The sequence below is a fragment of the Colossoma macropomum genome, unplaced genomic scaffold, assembly GCF_904425465.1.
Source record: "Colossoma macropomum unplaced genomic scaffold, Colossoma_macropomum, whole genome shotgun sequence".
NCBI classification, from domain to species: Eukaryota; Metazoa; Chordata; class Actinopteri; order Characiformes; family Serrasalmidae; genus Colossoma; species Colossoma macropomum.
The window spans coordinates 1,869,954-1,890,683 of NW_023496043.1; the positions used below are offsets into that span (position 1 = coordinate 1,869,954).

At 38.1% G+C, this 20,730-nt stretch overlaps 2 protein-coding genes across 3 annotated transcripts in view; both read left to right on the forward strand.

Moving 5' to 3' along the window:
• The first annotated feature begins 997 nt into the window (after positions 1-997).
• LOC118804358 (tetraspanin-1-like) lies at positions 998-12,462 on the forward strand. The gene is made up of 7 exons (XM_036564856.1): positions 998-1,335; positions 3,831-4,046; positions 6,459-6,533; positions 8,598-8,705; positions 8,794-8,922; positions 10,136-10,228; positions 11,501-12,462. The coding sequence occupies exons 1-7, from the start codon at positions 1,288-1,290 to the stop codon at positions 11,549-11,551; spliced, it is 720 nt and encodes a 239-aa protein (XP_036420749.1). The 5' UTR covers positions 998-1,287; the 3' UTR covers positions 11,552-12,462.
• A 1,647-nt stretch (positions 12,463-14,109) lies between these two features.
• The window catches only part of LOC118804359 (tetraspanin-1-like), an 11,308-nt gene continuing 4,687 nt past the window's right edge, over positions 14,110-20,730 (forward strand). The window contains exons 1-4 of one of the 2 annotated variants that reach the window (XM_036564858.1): positions 14,110-14,204; positions 14,577-14,655; positions 16,703-16,918; positions 19,039-19,113. In XM_036564858.1, the coding sequence (XP_036420751.1) occupies positions 14,608-14,655; positions 16,703-16,918; positions 19,039-19,113 (339 nt within the window). In that variant the 5' untranslated portion in view covers positions 14,110-14,204; positions 14,577-14,607. Of the gene's footprint in view, positions 14,205-14,314; positions 14,656-16,702; positions 16,919-19,038; positions 19,114-20,730 lie in introns of those variants that run through there. The other variant, XM_036564857.1, reaches the window with a different exon arrangement.

The window sequence follows — 20,730 nt, forward strand, 5'->3', positions numbered from 1 at the left end:
AAATCCTGGAATATATAAAATAAATTACCACAAGGGGGCGCTGATTTCCGGATTTTGAACCTATCGCTTTAGCGTGTTAAGCCATTAGATCATCATTTCTCAGTCCTGGTCCTGGAGCACATTTAAGTGTTTTTCCCACTCTAAAATACCGGACCCAATGTATTAGCTAATTAAAAATATCCACAGAAACATTATTAATCCCCAAGAAAGTTGCAAGAAGAACCTTGCAGACTCTTGCTCATCCAAAGTTTCTTCTGTAGTCAAGGGTATTAATAAGTAATTTGTCGCCCTTTGCTGCAGTAACAGCCTCTGCTCTTCTGGGAAGGTTTTACAATAGAGATGTTGGAACATTGCTGTGAGTATTTGATTGAATTTAGCCACACGAGCATTAATGAGGTCAGGTACTGACGTTGGGTGATTTGTTCTGGATCACTCCAGCTCATCCCAAAGATTTTGGATGGAGCTCCAACACTCCAGAGAAGACTATATGCTAGGGGCTTTATACCCCTCTAGCAGACACTTGGCATGTGTGGCTGCACTAGAGTATCCCATTCTACTGGCAGTGCTTTTCTCTGGAGATTATACAAGCTGTGTGAACACCAGTGTTAGTAATGGTGCACCTCAAAGTAGCTGAACTCACTAATTAGCAGGAGTGATGGGATCCTTTTGGACGTATAGTAGGTGTGCCTAATAAAGAGGCAACTCAGTGTAAACGTCTGTGACTTGGCCATCCTACTACTGTGCCTTAAGGGCATTTTGAAGTTTGTCTTGACACGTAAAGCTGAATTTGTGCTTTTGGTGAAAAAATCCACGGGAGAAACGCTCAGACTTGACACACTTATGTTTCTGTTATTCTTTTTTCAGAAGTTGACGGAAGAGGCTTGAGGTACGTTTGTGGAAGGAAACAACACTCAAGCCACTTCTCAGTCGCCAATGACTCAGCTTTAAATACTGAACTGTCTGATGTAACTTTTTACTATTTGCTTGTGAGGTGGGCTTATGGGTGCATGTTTTCATATATATGCATGCATACATACATACATACATACATACATACACACACAAGTGTACGTGCGTTTATGTGCATCTTTGTGTCATGGTTTGTATTATTCATTTCATTACATTGCATGACAGCATAAAAAAAGTCTATGAGGAAGTGGCTGGATCTTCGTGTGTATCTGCACTGCACGAGGGGGACTTGACATAGTTCAGTTTCTTTCAGTGTGTTTTGAATACCAGCTGTAGGTCTCTTTCAGGAATAACTGGGGAAAACAAAACACCATCAAGATGTGGATCCTGAAAGTAATTATGTGTGTCTTCAATGGTGTGATATTTGTAAGTAACAGTTTTCTTTACTTCTTTTACACAATAATAATGCTGATTATAATTCCAGAACTATAGACACTGTGCTAACTTAGTCACATGAGATCTATTTTGCTAATTTTGTCACTAGATCTACAGAGCTGAAGGGTATTTGAATAGTGTTAGCCCAATTAATTCATATTAGAAGATACTGATACAGATGATAGTACAGTTCAATTATCTTTATCTCAAGAGTGCTCAAGGTCTTTTTAGGCTTGTACTCATTTTCTGTGTACTAAAGACTAAGACAGATCCAGATACATGGTACACCTTTAAAATGGTTCTTCAAGGGTTCTTTAGTACAGGCAATGGTTCTATATAAAACCATGAACATTCAAAAACATTGAAATGTGTAAATGGTTCTTTTTATGGTCAAATAGTTCTCCTCTATGATGGAAAACCAGTTGTTCTTTAAAGAACCCTTTTAAAAAATGGTTCTACATAGCACCAAGAAGGGTTCCACTACGTTATGACTCGAACTCTTTTACAGTACTATATGTAACCTTTTTACTGGGTGTTATTAATTCGGTAACACTTTATGTAAATGATTCATAAACTCTTAATAGAGTATCAGTAACGCATCAACGACATATCAGTGAAATAGCAATAGTGAAGCATCTGAATACATCTTGAAAATATCTTGAAGATGTACTGTTGATACATTACTTACATTAAGTAGATGTACTGTTGAAATGTTACATTAAGTAGACTTTATATGTTACTTCTATTACGCAAAACCTAACCTAACCAAACCTAGCCCTGACCCTAATCCTAACCCTAACCTTAACCAAAACCTAATCTAGTTAAGCTCCAGTTACAGAATAGTGTCAGCAGCAGGTCTATAACAGCTTGTTGAGGATGTTGAGATGGTCTCTATTAGACCTGTTACATGTTCAGTGACCTCTCAGGTTAAACATCTACAGATATGAACTTGGACACTCCAAATAAAGTAAAAAAACAACTGAATTCAAAACTGTAAACTAATTTTATTTACACAGTTCATAAAAAGTATCTTGATAATCTACTGAATGTATTCACTGCTGCTACACCATTAATGTATTGTTGGTGTGTTACTGAGGGTCTGTTGAGTGTTTATTTCATCTAAAAAGACCACTGAAAATAAAGTGTTATCTAAATTCAATCAATAAAATATATAATGCTACCTCATGCTTCCAGAGTGCTGCTACTCTGGACTGTTTGTTCAGTTTTCTTCACTTAAAATGACACCAAAGAGAATGTTAGACAGTACTGTAAACGCTAACCAGAGAGAAACAACTTTTTCAGAAATACTTACACTAAGACTTCAAATAAACTTACTATTTATTTACTTTCCTTTGATACAGTTGTAGTTGAACTGCACTTTCAAACCAGTCTAAATCACTTATCAATCCGCATTTAGTGCAGTTAACTAAGGTCTTGTTATCTTGCAGTATCGCTACAACTAAGAGTCAACATTGTTGTGTTCAATATCTGTGTACTGTACAGAATAGGAGTGGACAATAATGATATTTATGATTATTGTGATAACATTACATTATCGCAATGTGCTCTTGTGAGCATATTTGTGAATACTGTCAGTACTTAATGAACACTAACCTACTGCATGTTTCATTACATGGAGAAAATAATTAGTCCTGTGTAATTAAATTAGTTCAGTGCAGTTTGTGAAACAGTAAATGAAAATCACTATATTCACGTTTTTGAAAGTATTTTTCAAAATTTGGCACTACTATTTTTTAAGCTAAATATTGTGATGCATATCGTGTACCGAGGAAATGTGTCGAAGTATTGTGATGTTATTTTTTTGCCGAATCGGCGGCAAATCGATCTCTTGTATAGACAGCATATTGCCCTGCACAATTCCAGAAGGAATTTCCAGTAAAGCCAGTTACCCCAAAGTGAGAACACCCTATTGGGCAGGCTTGAGTTTTGGCTTAGATTTTTCCAGAAAACTCCAAAATCTTGCATATCTCTTTTGTTATAAACCTATAATGGATGCCTTCTGTACCAGCATTATTGCTGTATTTTTAGCATTATTTTGAGACATATTTGTTAGATAATGAGTGCTATATACATATAGTTGTGCTTTGTGATTAACATTACTTTGAAAGAAGAGTTAAAACTGTATAAAAAGTTAAACAAATAGATTTCCTTTCTGGAAATGTGCTTGCAACCCATTGTCAATGGACTAAATTGCTTGGTAGAACAGCTGTCTATTATTACTAATAATAAATGAAACGATGCCCTGAATATTGGTTGATCATATTGTATTTTCTCACTATTTTATAAACGTTTTTAGCCTCTTGAAGTCATGTGTCGTGCGATTTTACCACAGTTAAGGGGATTTTGATAGCGATGTTTCATTCTATTTGTCACCATTTGCTTAACTTTGTGGAGCACTGTTTCTTCTCTATTTCACTTTTGCCTTCTAATATGTTTTTTTCTGTTTTTGGCCTGTCTCTGTCTAGCTGGCTGGTGGAGTGGCTGTGTCTGTCGGGATTTTGGTTGCAATGAGCAGCAAGTATCTGCGAATTGTCTTAGATCACATTAAAGACTCTCCCCCAGCGTTGGCGCAGGTGGGCAACGTGGGCTACCTGCTGATCGCAGTAGGGGCTGTCCTGGCCATTATGGGCTTTCTGGGCTGCTGTGGAGCCTTATGCGAAAGCAAGTGTATGCTGCTGACAGTAAGTGACCATGACCTTTGACCCTGGTCATTAGAGTGTAGAGTTGAAATTGAACACTGAGCTCAGCGTGTATCCTTTCAGCTTTGATTTGAGGGTATTTACATCCAAATTGGGTGAACAGTGTAGGAATTACAATGATTTTCAGACTTGTCATGTTTAATTTCAGTACGCTGTGGTAGACAGCTAAAATAACAATAACTTTGTCAACATCCAAAAATTTTTGGACTTGACTGTAGTAAAAGTATTTTTGCTGTCCAAAACAATCAGTGAACCTATATGCGTCTTCTATATTTTTATATATAAAGTTGACAGTGATGAACCTCCTGAAAAGGCTGAATAATTTGTCAGTTTAATTTGTTACAATCATCATACTCATTATATTTAAACTCTGCACATACAAAAACACTTCATTGTCCATTTTATTCATTTATGTTTGACTGGAAACAAAAGCTTTAAATTTATAAAACAGTGGAATTTTTTTTTTTTTTTTGTGGCATCTAGGTAGATACAGCCAAGCTGGCTGTCCCATTGGTTAGGATTTCAGGGGCTGAACTGAAAGCCTAAAATGTTAGATTAAGAGGAATCAACCAATCACATTTTGATTTTCATTGAGTGGGTCCAATTTTCAGTCTAGATCTTCTGGAAGTCCTTGATAGGTCACTGACAGAGCATGAGTGGTAGCCTGACCAGTGCGTTTCAATCAGTTGTTAGAAATGGAAATGTCAGGACTCCTTACTGTAAACCCGCAACATACACTATATGGACAAAAGTATTGGGACACCTACACATTACACCTACTGGAGCTTTTATGACATCCCATTCTAAATCCATAGGCATTAATATGGAGTTGGTCCCCCATTGCAGCTATAAGAGCTGTGTCTGTGTGTCTTTGGAAATTTTTGCCTAGCTCGCAATCTCTGTTCACGTTCATTCATCAATGGGGTTGAGGTCAGGGCTCTGTGAGGGCCAGTTGAGTTCTTCCACATCAAACTCACCCAACCATGCCTTTATGGACCTTGCATTGTGCACTGGGGCTCAGTCATGCTGGAACAGAAAAGGGTCTTCCCCAAAGTGTTCACACAAAGTTGGAAGCATACAACTGTCCAAAATGTGTTGGTCTGCTGAAGCATTTAGATTTCCCTTCATTGGAACTAAGGGGTCTAGGCCAACCCTGAAAACAACCCCACAGCATTATCCCTCCTCCACCAAACTTTACAGTTGGCAAAATGCAGTCAGGCAGGTAATGTTCTCCTGACATTCGCCAAACCCAGACTCGTCCATCAGACTGCCAGACAGCGAAGCGTGATTTGTCACTGCACAGAATACGTCATAGAGTCCAGTGGCAGCGTGCTCTGTGACGCTTGGCACTGTGCTCGGTGATGTGAGGCTTGCATGCAGCTGCTCGGCCATGGAAACCCATGTCATGTTACTCCTGACGCACAGTTTCTGTGCTGATGTTAATGCCAGAGGAGGTTTGGGTCTCTGTGGTAATTGAGTCAGCAGAGTCGGCAACTTTTATGCACTATGTGCCTCAACACTCAGTGACCCACTCTGTAACTTTATGTGGTCTGCCACTTTGTGTTTCAGTTGCTGTGGTTCCTAAACACTTCTGCTTTTGTAACTGACTGATTGTGGAATAACTAGGAGGGATGAAATTTTGCTAACTGACTTGCTGCAACAGTGGCATCCTATTATAATACCATGCACAAATTCAATGAGTTCTGTAAAATGACCCATTCTTTCACAAATGTTTGTAAAGGCATACTGCATGGCTAGGTGCTTATTTTTATACACCTGTGGCAATGAGACCGAATGGAACACCCGAATTAAGAGGTGTGTTCCAAAACTTTTGTCCATATAGTGTATCAGATGTATTGTAGCATAGGGTGTGCACAGAAGTAGTCTGGATAACTCAAAGTTTGTGCCTATGACTAGGCTTCATTTAGAACTGACACAGCAAGCAGAATAAAAGAGAAAGTTTTGCTCTTATTTCCAAATGGAGAGAACATGCTTTTTAAGCCTCGCATCACATATTTAAATATACAAATGAAAACCTTTAATGACTGTTTTAAAAACTAAATACAGACCAGTTAAGCATGCACAAGGCATCATGGGAGCCAATGCCACAATATGTTGATGCGTGTTTCATAGTTAAAATAAAACATGGAACGTCTTTAACAAGCTCTAAATGCCTGTATGTAATCTAGACTGGCCAAAACAAATTCACATGAATCACAGTTAGCCTAGTGCTAACCTACGACTAGGATTCCATATAGGCACTAGCAGAAATTAGCCTTTTCGCAGAGGTTGGTTTTGGCATGAATGATAATTTACTGAGATTCAATGGGTTTAAAACCCAGGTACTAAACATTGCTCTATTTAACATGTCATTTCCTTCACATGTTCTTTCAGTTCTTCATCATTATCCTCATTGTCTTCCTCGCTGAGGTGGCCGGAGCAGTAATCATTTTGCTTTTCAAGCCTACGGTAAGAGCAAGACTTAAGGATGCAATAGGACAAGGTACTATTATTGCTCTTCTTTCTTTCATCCCTTCATTCTCCCATAGAAAACAGCACACACACATATTTGTAAGCCACTTATCCTTCTGGGTCATGGGGGGTTCTGGAGCCTATCCCAGCAGTCATTGAGCAGAAGACAGGACAAAGAGCCACACTTGAAATGAACAGCAAGCATCTGCAGGGAGAACTTATGATGGTCTTTTCTCCTGCCTTAGTGCAACTGGCTACTCTGCTGATAACACTGAAGACAGTACTGACCCTCATGAACTTATTTGCTCTATATCCTCTATCCAACCCTACTATCCTTTCTTGCCATCACTTCCATAGAAATTCATTCACTTTGCTACTCAAATTATGAGCTACAACTACCAGATAGTAAACACAGATTGACCCACAGAATAAGACTACATTTCCTACCGAGTGCACTCAAAATATACACTATATGTCCAAAAGTATCCAGATACCTAATCAGTGAAATGAACTACTTTAAGGTGCACTGATTGCTGAGACACTCCATTGTGCAAACTCAGTTTGTATAATCTCTAGAGAAAAGCACTGATCAATAGAATGGGACACTCTGGAGCAGCAGCACATGAGCGTAGGGTCACTATCAGTTAGAAGGGTATAAAGCCCCTTCATCATTGGGCTGTGCAGCGGTGGAACTGTGTTCCTTAGAGTGATGGAGCTCATCTAATACCTTTGGGATGAGCTGGAGTGATCCAGAACTAATCATCCATCATCAGTACCTGACCTTACTGATGATCTTGTGGCTGAATGCAATCAGATGCTCACTGCAATATTCTAACAGCTTGTGTAAAGCCTTCTCAGAAGAGTAGAGGCTGTTACTGCAGCAAAGGGGAACAAACTCCCTATTAACATCCTTGATTTCAGAAGAAACTCTGAATAAGAAGGTCTACAAACTTCTGGGCATAAAGTGTAGCTTGATACTTAAACCTACACTCTTAAAAAAGAAGGTTCTTTATCAAATCGAAAGGTTCTATATGTGTTCTATATAGAACCGTTTTATGCATGAATAGTTCTTTGCATGGTGATATGTTCTTCAGACTGATCGTGAATGTGCTGTAAATGGCTCTATAGAGCACCAAAAAGGGTTTTACTATTGTTATGATGTCAAGCTTGTAACAATAGAAGAACCCTTTTCAGTGCTACATAGAACCATATACAACACATTCTCCTTCAATCTGAAGAACTCTTTCACCATGCAAAGAACTATTTAAGCAAGATATGGTTTTGTACAGAGCTTGTGGTTCTAAATAGAACCATTCTCTTTACTAAAGATCCCTTGAACAACTACCTTTTTTTGCACATGTACAAAATCAAACTGCACTTAAAATAGAACACTGAAACCACAGCCGGCCCACGTTTGTGTTATTATTAATACCAAATAACTTTCATTTCCTCTTTAATTGAAAAGGTAACAGAAGAACACTATGTTCACTAACTAGAATATCTAACTAGAATATCTAGAATATTCCCTGTATCTTCAGCAAAACACCAAATATTTTTAGGAATTATCTCGAAAACAACTTCATTTTCCATCAACACCAATCTGTCATTCCTGGTTTGTGTTAATTAGCGATGTTCAACTTGGGAACAAACCAACCTTTTCAAATCAGCTCTTTTCAAATTTGTCGAACCGATTCAGTCTAACTGAATCATTTTTTGTAGCGCCTGGGCCAAGGTCACGTTCATGTTATAGGCTGAAGACTGATGATAAAACTAGAACAATAATTTGCTAAAATATGTCTTAATTTGGTATTCCTGTGTGTAATTTGCAGGTAATACCGTTATCATGAATCGTTATGACATGCGCTTGATTCATTGACGAGCTTCGAAAGAATCGACTCATTAATCTGAACTGAACTTATTTAACAGTTAGCACAGAGCCCCCTCTGCTGGTTAGACACAGAAAAGCACAAAAGATATGAAATTGAACAAGAAGAGATTAATCAAACCTGTCTCACTCCATCTCTCTCTCTCTCTCTCTCTCTCTCTCTCTCTCTCTCTCAGGCAAATGAAGTGTTGCAGAAGCTGAATCAAGAAGTTGTTGATCTTATCAAAAAGGACTATGGAAGTGATGACGCCTTTACAACAGTGATGAACGAAACTATGTCTCAGGTATGTAATAATAATGTTTGTAGACATATTTCCTGTTATTATTTAGGTAAATAACTGTGCCTCACTCTGTGCATGTGTGTCCTTACAGCTGACATGCTGTGGATACAACAACTACACTGACTTCACTGGATCCCCGTTTCAAACGACCACCTCGCGTTACCCTGAGAGCTGTTGCCGCTCAAATGGAACGTGTATTGAGAGAAATGCAGAAGCCCAGGTACTCTTTTACAGTCAGATCTTAATCAAAATGCCTGAAAATACTGCACTGTGTAACTTGTCTGTACTGAATTCAGCCCAAAGATGTGGAGAGTAGTCTAAACTCACACACCAGTAAAAGTGATCTTATTTAAATGAATGAAGGGCTCAAGCAGAAGTAACAGCAGCTAAATAAAAATCTGAACAGGAGCGAAAAAGAGATCTTAAACCTCTTTAAGTGGAATTGGAACTTCTTAGTACATCTGGCATCTATCAGCATAGGAACTGAAGTTTGTTAGGCTCTGTTCTTCTCTTTCTGGGGTCCTTTTGGTACAAAATGAAAGGACAGAACAGAATGAACTTAAACCTATTATTAGCATTTGAACATATTCAAATGAATATACAAATCCATCAAATGTTTTACTTAAATACATGTTAATAAGTGAATATAAGTCGTTAGTACTCGCTTCTGATTCAGCCTTACTGACTTATCATAGTCTGACCGCAGTCAGTGCCCAACTCATCATCATTAAGAGTTAGATGTTGAGTTTAACGGGGTGAGATAGAGGTGTGGAATCAGTGCAGGACAGTAGTTGCCAGTGGCCTGATCACAATCTCAGTCATAATCTTAATGAATATTGCTGGTTTAAAAAACAAAATAGAAAACAGACAACTGTCAGTGTCATGTTAAAACCTCTTAACAATGGGTAAAAACCTCCTTTTATTTTAGGCAACATCTGAAAATGCCCAGCTGATTTGTGTGAACGTTTCATGATGAATGGACTAACATTATTTGGAATATGTGTAAAAAATTATGTGAAACTGCAAACAGTTACATTAATTTAATAAGATATATGTATCAGTATAGATAGTTATATGTATCAGTATAGATAGATAAGTGGGGCTAAAGTTGGTCTGCAATGATATTTTACTTGACCCACCCAAAAGTTGCCTAATTTCTGTACCTCTTCATCCAGTGATGGAAAAAAAACTTATTTTCCTACTCTTTATGTCCAGATCACTTCTTTAAAGATGGTACTTTTAAGTACTTTTAGTAGCAAAATATAATGAAATGTTATAAAATGACATTTTAAAAGATTAGAGTTATACCCCACCTACTATTTGTGTACTGTTCTAGTCTTTTTGGTCCCCGGCCCGTCACAAACATTTCATTTTGGCCTCCCAAGACAAAAAGTTTGGGCACTCCTGTACAAACATTCTCCATTTTTTTGCAGGGAGTGCGAGGCTGTTTCAATTCTTTTGTGCAACTGCTGGAGGACAATGCTGCTGTGCTGGGGGGAGTGGCTATTGGCATCGCTGCTTTGGAGGTATCACATTCTGACCTTTGACCTCAGATCACCAATACACACTCAGACTATACAGGTGTTTGCAAAAGTTTGCACTGACCTGGTCAAATGACATGTTTTGTTGATTTGAAAGTGAAAATAAGATTACACACTCCACAAACGTTTTTTTTTCACATTTTAATGCGCAATTTCTGTTTATTTGAGTTTAAAATATGGGAAAAATATAAAAAGTAACATATTAAGTGTGTCATAACTTTTGAACAGGCCACACGCATTTATGTATTTTTTCCCAATGTAGTTAATGCTGTTAAATTCAACAAAGCATGTAATTTGACCAGGGGCGCCCAAATGTGCAAAGGTCTTAGGGAGAGAGCATAATTTTGCTTGTAAAATCACCACATTGTAACATCAGACTAAAGCATATAAACACAAATACAGTAAAACAGTAACAAGATTTTCTTATTTTGAAAAAAAAAGTAGTTAATATTTTGTGAGCTAATTTAAAGATCAAAATTTGGTTCCAGATTTCTCCTCAGTGTCCTTAGACATCACATGGATTTATTTGATTCCATCAGCAGCACATCTGATTTAATATAATGAAGCACTGATTAGCCAAACCAGGTGTTGGATGATGAGCAAAATTAATAAAGGGCGGTGATGAGGAGACGTTTGGAAATGGTTAAAGGACCACAATAACATGCATACAATCACTACTTATTGCAGTACGACTATATGTATTTATGTGTTTTCTGAGAAAATACAAGCTTACTGTGACAACATAAACTTGTGAAGTTGTGAGGGATCCATTTGCTGGTTTATTAACAACGGCAATCCGACGCTCATAGTAAAAAAGGCAGAGGACAAAGGTCATAACAGTAAACCAGTCCAATGACTCAGGCAGACAATGCAAAAAAGGACAAAAGACCAAAAAGTCAGACAGAGGTTCCAAACACCAGAGGGTCAAACAAAACAACCACTCAGTAGTTAGACCCACAGGAACTGGCAATACTTCACATTGACTGGCTGCATTTGGGGAGTCTTTAAGGTGAGACTAATTAGAGAAGTAAAGAGGTGCAGGTGGCTTGATCCTGGAAGCAGGGCTAGTACTCAGGAGAGAGAGACCTCTGGTGCCCAGGTGTGGAATTACTGACACTTACTGCCCAATATAAAAAAAAATCCCAGATGCCTGCTTTATACTATATATAGCATTGAAATGAAAACTGTGTTATTACTTGTCGAAAATCCTCTTTAATCCTCACTTCCTGCTTTGTCTCTTATTCTCTTATTTCCCAGATTGCTGCAATGGTTGTCTCTATGGTCCTGTACAAAAACGTGGGAAAATAACTTCAAAGGCTGGGACTGCACCAAGACCTGTGCACTTCATCACTGTACTACACTGAAAAAATAATGCACTGAATTTACTTGATTCAAAAGTGCACATCCCTCACTTCCATATGAATAAAATATACTACATCACCACAGTTGCTGCCAAATGTAAATAAATGTAAAGACTGTGTTGATACATAGACATATGTGGATGTACACATTTGAATCAAATAAGCTCAATGCATTACTTTTTCAGTTCACTGATACCACCACCTGCTGGAGGTGCTTCACCCAAACATTCCAATGTGGCTACTGATGAATGAGAGCAAATGAGAACTCATTAGCAGCACTAGCACTGTTTGATGAAGTACCTTATTTAAAATAACGTTGCTAACATGGTGCCAACACACACTGTTTTGACTCCAGTCTGGTCTTTATTCCAAACGTACATTTTTTGGATTAACCAATGATGAAAGCAAAATGCCTTGACCGGTTCTATTACTGGAAATGATGGGCTATATAGCTACAGTACATCATTACAGAGTCTTACAGTATTTTAGTAACACAAAGTCTGGAAGTCTTGAAGTCTGGAAGTTAAAATAAATCACCCACCTACTGCATTTTCAAGTTGATTAGGTCAACACAGCTGAATTATTACTTTTTTCTTTTTGTAAATGCAGAGAATGAAGAATATAAGGTTATTTCTGCCGGAGGTCTTTCTGTATGTATTTTAAAGAACCCAAGGCAAGATTAAGTGGAGTGCATTACTGCATGATAGACTTGCAATGCGCTTTACTTTTCTTGTAAAACTTTCTTGATTAGACTTTTTCATGTGATAGAATGTACTGCACATATTTGTATTGTTTATGTCACTATTGAACTGTAAGGAAATGTTTGTGTCGTGTGAAGTTAAATTAAAGATTTTTGAAGGTGCTTGTCTGTTTTTTTGTCATGACTGCTTTCTTGTCTACTGGGCCCAAGAGATCGAATTTAAACTAGCAGTGACAGAATTATCTCTAAACAGCTGCAGGCAATTTACTTTAGTAGAAAGAGGGTCTAGACTACGTACCACACTGGCCAAAATGCTCAGTTTAACCATGGCTACATCTGTAGTAAACATGCTTACATGCCACTTACATCAGTTTACGGAGCAGTCTCTAAAGTAAGATTTCCTGTTTAAAGACAGGAAGTTGAAAATAGTAGAGAAGATAAGTGCCTTGGTATGGATGCTTGTTCTTCATTTATTTATTTATTTGCTCGCTGGCTGAATTATTCCTTAACAAAGAAAAAACTTTGAGTTTGAGTTGCTGTATCAATAATGCTAGCTATGCTCACAGAGTGTATTTATAAGCCTCCAGGTCAGGGGCAGTAGTGAGGATTTGTTAAGAGCCATAGGTATTCTCAATGATTGTGTTATGTATTTGCATAATGCATGCTGGGTATTGTAGTGAAAGAACACAGATGGAAGTAAACATGAAAATGACAAAATCATGAATTCTGCCTAACCAATGGGGATGAGAGGTGGCGTACTGCACTACAGAATACTGCACAACATGATGAATTACATATTAAACAGCAGCTTAGGCCGGAATGCCCCAACAATAAGGCTACCTGTTTCTGCACCTCTTTTCTGTCAGTTTTATTTGATTTCTTTCCTTCTAGTTTCTTGCATCATTTCCCAACTATGGCTTCAGTAACAAACTCTCCCCTAGTTCTTTGACCTCTCACCAGACTCCAGAAAATTAGCAAACTGTAAATCCTGGAATATATTAATAAATTACCACAAGGGGGCGCTGAGGACTGGATTTTGAACCTAACGTTTTAGCGTGTTAAGCCATTAGATCATCATTTCTCAGTCCTGGTCCTGGAGCAGCCAATCACCGCACATTTAAGCATTTTTCCCACTCTAAAATACCGGACCCAATGTATTAGCTAATTAAAAATATCCACAGAAACATTATTAATCCCCAAGGAAGTTGCGAGAAGAAGCTTGCAGACTCTTGCTCATCCAAAGTTTCTTCTGTAGTCAAGGGTATTAATAAGTAATTTGTCGCCCTTTGTTGCAGTAACAGCCTCTGCTCTTCTGGGAAGGCTTTACAATAGAGATGTTGGAACATTGCTGTGAGTATTTGATTGAATTTAGTCACATGAGCATTAATGTGGTCAGGTACTGACGTTGGGTGATTTGTTCTGGATCACTCCAGCTCATCCCAAAGATTTTGGATGGAGCTCCATCACTCCAGAGAAGACTATATGCTAGGGGTTTTATACCCCTCTAGCAGACACTTGGCATTGGGCATGGAGATGGCATGTGTGGCTGCACTAGAGTATCCCATTCTACTGGCAGTGCTTTTCTCTGGAGATTATACAAGCTGTGTGAACACCAGTGTTAGTAATGGTGCACCTCAAAGTAGCTGAACTCACTAATTAGCAGGAGTGATGGGATCCTTTTGGACATATAGTAGGTGTGCCTAATAAAGAGGCAACTCAGTGTAAACGTCTGTGACTTGGCCATCCTACTACTGTGCCTTAAGGGCATTTTGAACTTTGTCTTGACACGTAAAGCTGGAATTTGTGCTTTTGGTGAAAAAATCCACAGGAGAAACGCTCAGACTTGACACACTTATGTTTCTGTTATTCTTTTTTCAGAAGTTGACGGAAGAGGCTTAAGGTACGTTTGTGGAAGGAAACAACACTAAAACCACTTCTCAGCCACCAATGACTAAGCTTTAAATACTGTCTGATGTAACTTTTTACTATTTGCTTGTGAGGTGGGCTTATGGGTGCATGTTTTCATATATATGCATGCATACATAAATACATACATACATACATACAAACAAACATACACAAGTGTACGTGCGTTTATGTGCATCTTTGTGTCATGGTTTGTATTATTCATTTCATTACATTGCATGACAGCATAAAAAAGTCTATGAGGAAGTGGCTGGATCTTCGTGTGTATCTGCACTGCACGAGGGGGACTTGACATAGTTCAGTTTCTTTCAGTGTGTTTTGAATACCAGCTGTAGGTCTCTTTCAGGAATAACTGGGGAAAACAAAACACCATCAAGATGTGGATCCTGAAAGTAATTATGTGTGTCTTCAATGGTGTGATATTTGTAAGTAACAGTTTTCTTTACTTCTTTTACACAATAAAAATGCTGATTATAATTCCAGAACTATAGACACTGTGCTAACTTAGTCACATGAGATCTATTTTGCTAATTTTGTCACTAGATCTACAGAGCTGAAGGGTATTTGAATAGTGTTAGCCCAATTAATTCATATTAGAAGATACTGATACAGATGATAGTACAGTTCAATTATCTTTATCTCAAGAGTGCTCAAGGTCTTTTTAGGCTTGTACTCATTTTCTGTGTACTAAAGACCAAGACAGATCCAGATACATGGTACACCTTTAAAATGGTTCTTCAAGGGTTCTTTAGTACAGGCAATGGTTCTATATAAAACCATGAACATTCAAAAACATTGAAATGTGTAAATGGTTCTTTGTATGGTTAAATAGTTCTCCTCTATGATGGAAAACCAGTTGTTCTTTAAAGAACCCTTTTAAAAAAATGGTTCTACATAGCACCAAGAAGCGTTCCACTACGTTATGATTCGAACTCTTTTACAGTACTATATGTAACCTTTTTACTGGGTGTTATTAATTCGGTAACACTTTATTTTGAGTAACTTTTTGTAGATGATTAATAAACTCTTAATAGAGTATCAGTAACGCATCAACGACATATCAGTGAAATAGCAATAGTGAAGCATCTGAATACATTGAGGAAAATATCTTGAAGATGTACTGTTGATACATTACTTACATTAAGTAGATGTACTGTTGAAATGTTACATTAAGTAGACTTTATATGTTACTTCTATTACGCAAAACCTAACCTAACCAAACCTAGCCCTGACCCTAATCCTAACCCTAACCTTAACCAAAACCTAATCTAGTTAAGCTCCAGTTACAGAATAGTGTCAGCAGCAGGTCTATAACAGCTTGTTGAGGATGTTGAGATGGTCTCTATGAGACCTGTTACATGTTCAGTGACCTCTCAGGTTAAACATCTACAGATACGAACTTGGACACTCCAAATAAAATAAAACTACAACAGAATTTAGCAGATTGTAAACTAATTTTATTTACACAGTTCATAAAAAGTATCTTGATAATCTACTGAATGTATTCACTGCTGCTACACCATTAATGTGTTGTTGGTGTGTTACTGAGGGTCTGTTGAGTGTTTATTTCATCTAAAAAAGACCACTGAAAATAAAGTGTTATCTAAATTCAATCAATAAAGTATATAATGCTACCTCATGCTTCCAGAGTGCTGCTACTCTGGACTGTTTGTTCAGTTTTCTTCACTTAAAATGACACCAAAGAGAATGCATATTGTGTATCAAGAAAATGTGTTGAAGTATTACAATGTTATTTTTTTTGCCGTATTGATGATCCCTTGTGTAGAAAGCATATTGCCCAGCACTATTCCAGAAGGCATGTCTCACTAAAGCTGGATATCTTAAACCCAAAGTGAGAATATGCTATTGGGCAAGCTTGAGTTTTGGCTTAAGCTATCCAGATAACTCAGAAACCTTGTATATCTCTTTTGGTGTAAACCTCATATAATGGAAGGCTCTAGTGAGTGTAGTTTGACCTGAGACTAATGCTGGGTGATGCCTTATGTACCAGCATTATTGCTGTATTTTTAGCATTATCTTGAGATATATTTGTTAGATAATGAGTGCTATATACATATAGTTGTGCTTTGTGATTAACATTACTTTGAAAGAAGAGTTAAACTTGTATAAAAAGTTAAACAAATAGATTTCCTTTCTGGAAATGTGCTTGCAACCCATTGTCAATGGACTAAATTGCTTGGTAGAACAGCTGTCTATTGTGATTATTACTAATAATAAATGAAACGATGCCCTGAATATTGGTTGATCATATTGTATTTGCTCACTATTTTATAAACGTTTTAGCCTCTTGAAGTCATGTGTTGTGTGATTTTACCACAGTTAAGGGGATTTCGATAGCGATGTTTCATTCTATTTGTCAGCATTTGCTCAACTTTGTGGAGCACTGTTTCTTCTCTATTTCACTTCTGCCTTCTAATATGTTTTTTCTGTTTTTGGCCTGTCTCTGTCTAGCTGGCTGGTGGAGTGGCTGTGTCTGTCGGGATTTTGGTTGAAATGAACAGCAAGTATCTGCGAACTGTCTTAGATCACATTAAAGACTCTCCCCCTGCGTTGGCACAGGTGGGCAACGTGGGCTACCTGCTGATCGCAGTAGGGGCTGTCCTGGCCATTATGGGCTTTCTGGGCTGCTGTGGAGCCTTATGCGAAAGCAAGTGTATGCTGCTGACAGTAAGTGACCATGACCTTTGACCCTGGTCATTAGACTGTAGAGTTGAAATTGAACACTGAGCTCAGCGTGTATCCTTTCAGCTTTGATTTGAGGGTATTTACATCCAAATTGGGTGAACAGTGTAGGAATTACAATGATTTTCATACTTGTCATGTTTAATTTCAGTACGCTGTGGTAGACAGCTAAAATAACAATAACTTTGTCAACATCCAAAAATTTTTGGACTTGACTGTAGTAAAAGTATTTTTGCTGTCCAAAACAATCAGTGAACCTATATGCGTCTTCTATATTTTTATATATAAAGTTGACAGTGATGAACCTCCTGAGAAGGCTGAATAATTTGTCAGTTTAATTTGTTACAATCATCATACTCATTATATTTAAAGCCTTAAATTTATAAATTCCAGTGGAATTTATTTGTTTTGTGGGATCTAGGTAGATACAGCCAGATCCATAGGCATTAATATGGAGTTGGTCCCCCATTGCAGCTATAAGAGCTGTGTCTGTGTGTCTGTGGAAATTTTTGCCTGGCTTGCAATCTCTGTTCACGTTCATTCATCGATGGGGTTGAGGTCAGGGCTCTGTGAGGGCCAGTTGAGTTCTTCCACATCAAACTCACCCAACCATGCCTTTATGGACCTTGCATTGTGCACTGGGGCTCAGTCATGCTGGAACATAAAAGGGTCTTCCCCAAAGTGTTCACACAAAATCGGAAGCATACAGTTGTCCAAAATGTGTTGGTCTGCTGAAGCATTTAAATTTCCCTTCATTGGAACTAAGGGGTCTAGGCCAACCCTGAAAACAACCCCACAGCATTATCCCTCCTCCACCAAACTTTACAGTTGGTAAAATGCAGTCAGGCAGGTAATGTTCTCCTGACATTCGCCAAACCCAGACTCGTCCATCAGACTGCCAGACAGTGAAGCGTGATTTGTCACTGCACAGAATACATTTCCAATGCTCCAGAGTCCAGTGGCAGCGTGCTTTACACTACTCTATGTGACGCTTGGCACTGTGCTCGGTGATGTGAGGCTTGCATGCAGCTGCTCGTCCATGGAAACCCATGTCATGTAACTCCCAACGCACAGTTTCTGTGCTGATGTTAATGCCAGAGGAGGTATGGATCTCTGTAGTAGTTGAGTCAGCAGAGTCGGCAACTTTTTATGCCCCACTCTGTAACTTTATGTGGTCTGCCACTTTGTGTCTCAGTTGCTGTGGTTTCTAAACACTTCTGCTTTTGTAACTGACTGATTGTGGAATAACTAGGAGGAGCGAAATTTTGCTAACTGACTTGCTGCAACAGTGGCATCCTATTATAATACCATGCACAAATTCAATGAGCTCTGTAAAATGACCCATTCTTTCACAAATGTTTGTAAAGGCATACTGCATGGCTAGGTGCTTATTTTTATACACCTGTGGCAATGAGACCGAATGGAACACCCGAATTAAGAGGTGTGTTCCAAAACGTTTATCCATATAGTGTATCAGATGTATTGTAGCATAGGGTGTGCACAGAAGTAGTCTGGATAACTCAAAGTTTGTGCCTATGACTAGGCTTCATTTAGAACTGACACGGCAAGCAGAATAAAAGAGAAAGTTTTGCTCTTATTTCCAAATGGAGAGAACATGCTTTTTAAGCCTCGCATCACATATTTAAATATACAAATGAAAACCTTTAATGACTGTTTTAAAAACTAAATACAGACCAGTTAAGCACGCACAAGGCATCATGGGAGCCAATGCCACAATATGTTGATGCATGTTTCATAGTTAAAACATAATAAATAATATAATAATATAATAATATAACATAATAAATAATAATAAAACATGGAACATCTTTAACAAGCTCTAAATGTCTGTATGTAATCTAGACTGGCCAAAACAAATTCACATGAATCACAGTTAGCCTAGTGCTAACCTACGACTAGCATTCCATATAGGCACTAGCAGAAATTAGCCCTTTCGTAGAGGTTGGTTTTGGCATGAATTGAAAGACCAGCTCTTAACAGTCACGGCTAATGTAATGATAATTTACTGAGATTCAATGGGTTTAAAACCCAGGTACTAAACATTGCTCTATTTAACATGTCATTTCCTTCACATGTTCTTTCAGTTCTTCATCATTATCCTCATTGTCTTCCTCGCTGAGGTGGCCGGAGCAGTAATCATTTTGCTTTTCCAGCCTACGGTAAGAGCAAGACTTAGGGATGCAATAAGACAAAGTACTATTACTGCTCTTCTTTCTTTCATCCCTCCATTCTCCCATAGAAAACCTATTGATTTTGAAACTCCTTGAATTTTTTCAACAAACAGCACACACACATATTTGTAAGCCACTTATCCTTCTGGGTCATGGGAGGGGTTCCGGAGCCTATCCCAGCAGTCATTGAGCAGAAGGCAGGACAAAGAGCCACGCTTGAAATGAACAGCAAGCATCTGCAGGGAGAACTTATGATGGTCTTTTCTCCTGCCTTAGCGCAACTGGCTACTCTGCTGATAACACTGAAGACAGTACTGGCCCTCATGAACTTATTTGCTCTATATCCTCTATCCCAACCCTACTATCCTTTCTTGCCATCACTTCCATAGAAATTCATTCACTTTGCTACTCAAATTATGAGCTACAACTACCAGATAGTAAACACAGATTGACCCACAGAATAAGACTACATTTCCTACCGAGTGCACTCAAAATATACACTATATGTCCAAAAGTATCCAGATACCTAATCAGTGAAATGAACTACTTTAAGGTGCACTGATTGCTGAGACACTCCATTGTGCAAACTCAGTTTGTATAATCTCCAGAGAAAAGCACTGATCAATACAATGGGACACTCTGGAGCAGCAGCACATGAGCGTAGGGTCACTATGTCCAATGCCACGCATCAGTTAGAAGGGTATAAAGCCCCTCCATCATTGGGCTGTGCAGCAGTGGAACTGTGTTCCTTAGAGTGATGGAGCTCATCTAATACCTTTGGGATGAGCTGGAGTGATCCAGAACTAATCATCCATCATCAGTACCTGACCTCACTGATGATCTTGTGGCTGAATGCAATCAGATGCTCACTGCAATATTCTAACAGCTTGTGTAAAGCCTTCTCAGAAGAGAACAAACTCCCTATTAACATCCTTGATTTCAGAAGAAACTCTGAATAAGAAGGTCTACAAACTTCTGGGCATAAAGTGTAGCTTGATACTTAAACCTACACTCTTAAAAAAGAAGGTTCTTTATCAAATCGAAAGGTTCTATAATGTGTTCTATATAGAACCGTTTTATGCATAAATAGTTCTTTGCATGGTGATATGTTCTTCAGACTGATCGTGAATGTGCTGTAAATGGCTCTATAGAGCACCAAAAAGGGTTTTACTATTGTTATGATGTCAAGCTTGTAACAATAGAAGAACCCTTTTCAGTGCTACATAGAACCATATACAACACATTCTCCTTCAATCTGAAGAACTCTTTCACCATGCAAAGAACTATTTAAGCATGAAATGGTTCTGTACAGAGTTTGTGGTTCTAAATAGAACCATTCTCTTTACTAAAAATCCCTTGAACAACCACCTTTTTTGTACATGTACAAAATCAAACTGCACTTAAAATAGAACACTGAAACCACAGCTGGCCCACGTTTGTGTTATTATTAATACCAAATAACTTTCATTTTCTCTTTAATTGAACTTTTATTTGTTTGAAAAGGTAACAGAAGAACACTATGTTCACTAACTAGAATATCCAACTAGAATATCTAGAATATTCCCTGTATCTTCAGCAAACACCAAATATTTTTTTAGGAATTAT